This window comes from Echinops telfairi, unplaced genomic scaffold (genome assembly GCF_000313985.2).
Source record: "Echinops telfairi isolate 266 unplaced genomic scaffold, ASM31398v2 ScPeMD7_7469;HRSCAF=8507_1, whole genome shotgun sequence".
Taxonomy (NCBI): Eukaryota; Metazoa; Chordata; class Mammalia; order Afrosoricida; family Tenrecidae; genus Echinops; species Echinops telfairi.
In genome coordinates this window covers 117743247-117748757 of record NW_022111373.1, presented here as the reverse complement: position 1 = coordinate 117748757, position 5511 = coordinate 117743247, and the positions used below count along the sequence as shown (strand labels likewise).

The 5511-nt window shown below is 41.2% G+C and overlaps 1 protein-coding gene across 1 annotated transcript in view; it reads right to left on the bottom strand.

Moving 5' to 3' along the window:
* ADAMTS12 (ADAM metallopeptidase with thrombospondin type 1 motif 12) overlaps positions 1 to 5511 on the bottom strand; it is a 159790-nt gene that overhangs the window by 109528 nt on the left and 44751 nt on the right. The window contains exons 8-9 of the mRNA XM_045285263.1: positions 3069 to 3161; positions 1221 to 1366 (exon numbers count right to left, since the gene is read on the bottom strand). Of these exons, the coding sequence (XP_045141198.1) occupies positions 1221 to 1366; positions 3069 to 3161 (239 nt within the window). The remainder of the gene's footprint in view (positions 1 to 1220; positions 1367 to 3068; positions 3162 to 5511) is intronic.

Sequence of the window (5511 nt, the reverse complement as noted above, 5' to 3'; positions counted from 1 at the left end):
CAAGGATATATCTATACAGATGCATATGCCCTGGTGGCATAGTGGTTACATGTTGGGGTGCTCTCACCACAAGATCAGCAGTTTGAAACCACCAGCTGCTCCACTGAAGAATGAGGAGGCTTTTTGCTCAAAGAGTTTCAGTTTCAGAAACCCATCATAACAGTTCTCCTTGACTCATGGGGTTCATATGAGTCCGAATCCACTCGAAGGTAGTGAATGTGCTTTTATAATAATATAAAGTATAGGTAGGGGTTGGAAATGTAATATTAAAGAAATCAAAATCACATTTAAGGTTTGCCCTTAAAAGTGCGATTGTCTACTTTCCAAGGGGTACTATGTTAATCCAGGTAAAAGTCCGTACATCTTCTATTTGCAGGAGATAGCATGGAAAACCAAACTTGGTACCACTGAGCAGTTGCTACTTCGAGTGATCATATGTATGAGTGAGCATCAGAAAGTTTGTGGAAAATGAAATGAAAAGATAATGAGATTTTTCCATGAACTTTTTGAAATCTCCCTCAGAAACTTGGAAAAATATTATACTTGGGATTTTGTATACCTGAAAACAATGAGCTATATAGTTAGAAAATAAAAAGAATTTAAATTTATTTTCATATAATTAGTATCTACCTATGTATATGAAATATGAAAAGCATATGTCATTTTGTAAGAAAATTGGAAGCCATTTCAATTTTCAATAACTTCTATGAAATCCTTAACAGGTTTCTATGGAACCTTATCAGAAAGATTGAAAATAATTACAAAATACTTATCAAAAATATTGAAAAGAATTATCCTCAAATGTTCCTATTGTACTAGTTACCTATAGGAAGAAAATTATTTTTCAGACGTGGAATTATTATGATTGAAGGCAAGCTACAATCTTATCTGCCAAATTGAATGTAACTGAGTGGATGAAAATCTTTTTCTTAATTACCTGAAAGGATTTAATGGCACAATTTCCTAAGGACTTTCACTTAGATTATCCTTTAAAAGAAATGTGTGGATTTCCCCAAATGGAATCAGCCTATCTACCCAAGGTGTCGCATGCCTCCAGTGCCAGCCCCTCCGAAATAAAACAGACACAAACTACCAATTGCTTCCAGGGAAAGTCTCACTCCCTTCTGTCTTTGGGAACCCGTTGAACATCTCTGAGGAGCGGAGGGGGCACTGGAGTTCTCATTCGTGGAAGGACGGGAAGAGGTTCTTGGTAGACTTACTCAGGGTTGTTGCAGAGCCTCTCAGCGCTCTGGGCCCCAGCCCCACAGGTCCTGGAGCAGTGAGACCAGGGTGACCATCGGCCCCAGCCTCCCGGAATGCTCTCCGGCTTCTTCCCCACTGTAATGCACTTGCCAGCCATACACCACTGGAAAGGGAAGATGCATGTGTAAGGATGCTCCTATAACAAATAAAGCCAAGAACTCTACTAGCCTAGTCTCCATTGTCCCTGAGCAAGCAGGCTTCCTTTGCACATCAGACATAGAACAAAGAAGTACTCTTTAAATGAGTTCCTCCTGAGAGTATTGAATTTTCTACAGGAACATTTCAGGACAACAAGAGAATTTTATGAGGCCAGTGGGACAATTCTGCTCTGTCCACGGAGTTGTTAAATGACTCCATGACAAGTCACAGTTTCTATGGGACTGCTACTCAAAGTGTAGTCAATGCACCACAAGTGGATCAATGCACCACTCCTTTCCTCAACAAAGTCCTGCTATGGGAAATACGTCAGATTAGTATGTAGAGCAGCAGAGTTGTTTAGAATCAACTAGATGCAAGCTACCGATCTTGTTGCAGACCACCACAACAATTAGTTGACAGACTGATAGTGTGAGTAGCACTGCTTTTTAGGTCTTCCATGGTAAGGAGCCCTTGTGGCATAGTGGTTAAGCATTGACTGTTAACTAGTTCAGCAGTTGCAAACCACCGGCTACTCCTTGGGAGAAAAATGTGGGTTTTGACTCCAAAAAAGAGTCAGAGTCTCAGAAACTCACAAAGGCAGTTCTACCCTGTCCTATAAGGTTGTTATGAGTCATTATCAACTCAATGGCAGCTGAGTTTGGTTTTGAGTTGTTATAGGTAATGTCTGCAACAAAGAACCCCTGCTACTCTAATACAGTCTACTTCAGCGAGGGAACACTATGAGTAGTTAGGGAGTTCTTTCTTATATTAAGAAAAAACAAATCTGTTATCTGTAACTCTGATCATTGTTCCTAGCTCTCACCTTTTAAGTGACTCAGAATCCACACACGTACATATGTCCTCACTCCTTCTTTAAGGCAATCTTTTAACAACTATGAGTTTAGGAAAACGAATCCACAAAGTGGAAAATAAAAGGAAAAGCAATGTGATTGGTAGAAATAGTCACATTTCTTGGAGAATCTTGGTAATCTGCTGACCCCCTTCCCCCCATTATTTATGCTCACTGGTTCTATAGTCCCCATCATGGGCTATGTCATATCCGAGCTTCATAAAGATAGTCACTAAGCACTAAGCCCTAGTCCAACAGCAAGCCCAGTAGGTTTAGTTGAGCCTCACTCTGACATATAACGGAGTTCTCATGCAGTTCCGATGATAAAGAATGAGTCTGTATTTGTGAGTGTCGGGTTTTGCTGCTTAACAAAGTAGGCAGACCTTTAAGAATTTCATCCTGGTCAGATGGTGAGAGAGAAGGAATGGCAGAGCAAAATCAGGCAGTACGATCTTCAACACAGGGGGGAAGAAGGTGAAATGAACATTTCAGGTAATAATAATGAACATTTATAATTATGAACATTTCAGATAAAAACCAACAAAGGTTTACCTATAAATCTCACAGAACTTCCAGAAAGAAAGGAAGGGTAGATATTTTGCAAGTAAAGTATGCGATGGAGGCTCAGCTCTCTCTACTTAACAACTTCTTGCCAGGAAGTCTCAAAAGGAATCGTACAAATGACGTTCTGGACTCTGGCGAGTCTGACAGTATGCTCTCTATTCACTGCTCCTTACTCAGACAGAGCCATGCTGGGGGATTTTTTACCTCTCTCTGGCTACCATCTCCACCTGTCTTTCACAGCCTGATACCGTACCTTCTTTTCACCACATCTTGTTCCATCGGCAGCAGCATCCAGTTTAGATCGGCAAAAGCCTCTCACTGAGCACCATAGTGTCTGGCAGACATTCTGAAAGACGAATATGATATTTCACTTTCTTGAGTTTGTAAGGCTCTATAAGCCATTTATACAGTTATGGTAAATACTCATCCATACAGCAACCCAACATGCCATCATTGCTAGTGAATGAGAATGATGGAAACCATTGCTAGGCAACTCAGTTGAAATTCATTTTGTACTTCATCATCACTCATCAACAGTGGTGTGTAGAGCAGAGTAGGCAATTGGAAGGTGAGTGATAAAATCCCTCTCCTAAGAGTTGCAGCCGTATTGGATGATTGTATGACGCGAGGCACAGGATTCCTTGGCATTGAATGGGTAGATGTTGACAATAGCCACCAAAAGCAAATGCAAACTGTGGATGGATGACAATCTGACTACAAATAGTTGGGATAGTATGCTGGTTAGATTTTATGCCAACTTGATGGTACCTGTGTGAGGATAGGGGTGGATGGAATCAAACAGATTATTGGCTAATCATGCCTCCTTGGGGATGTGACCTTTGTAAATAAGAGAGACATTAAGAACATCTTGCTCTCTTGGACCTCTTTGCCTTCCTGCCTGCTTGGATTCTACCTTTTGCTCTTGGGTTGCCAGCCCACGCAGTTTGCATATCCTGGGAGCTTTGGGGTCTGCCATGCTCCTGCCAACCTTCTATTTGTGTGACTCTGAACCCCCTGGCATACAATCTCCCCGTCTCATGCTTTGGCTTCCATCCACTGGCAGCTGTGTGAGTCTGAAGAGGGCGCAGCTTGGGCCACTTTTTTTATATAAAGCTATTTCTTTATACAAAGTTATTTTTAGACATGTATGAGCGCCCCTAGTTTTGTTTCTCTAGCAAACTCAGTCTAACACTGATGGCTTCCCCTGCAGGAAATGGAAATGATTCCTCCCAAAAGCTTGTTTCTTTGCTTGCTACTCAAAGTAGTCAACTTATTTGATTGCCAGTTAAGGATTCACATATTCCGTCTAGTTTTTCCCAGTCAGAGCAGGGGAGGATTCATATGTGTAATCTAAAAGAGCTCAATGGCTTCTATCCGCCTATTGGCTTTTCTTCGGTCCTTTATCCTTCTACCCACTTATGATGCCTTGTGTTCAATGAGTTTTCTCATCGTAAGATTTCATATCAACTAACAATTTTGAAAAAAAAATCCATAGCTTAAATCCTTTTAGATTAGAATAGATTCCACCATCTTTCTCTCTGGAAATGTATCTACTTAGGATTTCTGAGCCTGTAAATCTTCCCTGGACTCACGGGCTGTATCTTTCTCCACTAGGGTGGCTCGTGGGTTTTAACTGCTAACTTTGAGGCTAGCAGCTCCCCAGCTCTCCCACAGCACCACCAGGGCTCTTTAAATTAGATTACCTTATTCTCTCTTCCTGGAACTCATAATTGATATGAGCAAACCTTCCTATCCTGTCCTTAATTTCACTTGCATGTTTTCTGATTCTCAATTTTCTCAGACATGAAGTTAAGGGACAGCAGAGCTCTGTGAGCAGGAGCCTCAGGTTTAATGGCTTGTCTGTTCAAAGTGAAGGTGGCATCCCCTCTCCCCGTTGGGATGTGAGAGCTCAAGCCCTTTGCTTATCTTCAGGGCAGCTTCCAGCAGAGGCCAAAACTATGGGGAGCAGGACTAGTGCAAAGGTAGTGGACAACATGGCACTTGCTAGGAATGGATAAACACAGAAGGCAAACAAGAAATTGATCGGTAATCATCAGAACAGTCTGTTTTTAGTAAACAACAGAATAGACAGCCTGAAAATCCTTTCACCCTAAGAACATCTAAATTGGTGAATAAAATATTTTAAATGTTTTAAATGCATTCCAGAACTGACAAGAAATGAAGACAAGTTTTTAGAGGCCAAAAATGTAACTGGAGATGTAAACCTGGTAACCAAGATCAGAATAGTCATGGCCACTTGGGTACTGGGAACAAATCCTAGGGCTTATTTGGAATGAGGAGTTGGATGGAAAGCCCCCATCTAAAGGCATTCTTCCAAATAACTGAATGAAAGGATGGGACACAGCCAGAACGCATGCCTGTTTTGACATTAACTCTACAAGAATTGGTAAGCTATTATCTCTGAGAGTTTATATTCTCAGAGGACCCCACACCACTTGTGTATTCCTCAAAATACCAAACCAATAGCCTACTTTAAAAATGACCCCAGAATGATGGAGAAAATGCTCTCTTAAAAAGAGTTACCCATCTAATCCTCAAGGAATAACCCAATAATCACGGGGAGGCGATGAGCCCATTAGGGTGTAGTATAGCAATGATGAAACATACAACTTTCCTCTAGTTCTTAAATGCTGCCTCCTCCCCCACTGTCATGATCCTAATTCCACCTTACAAAT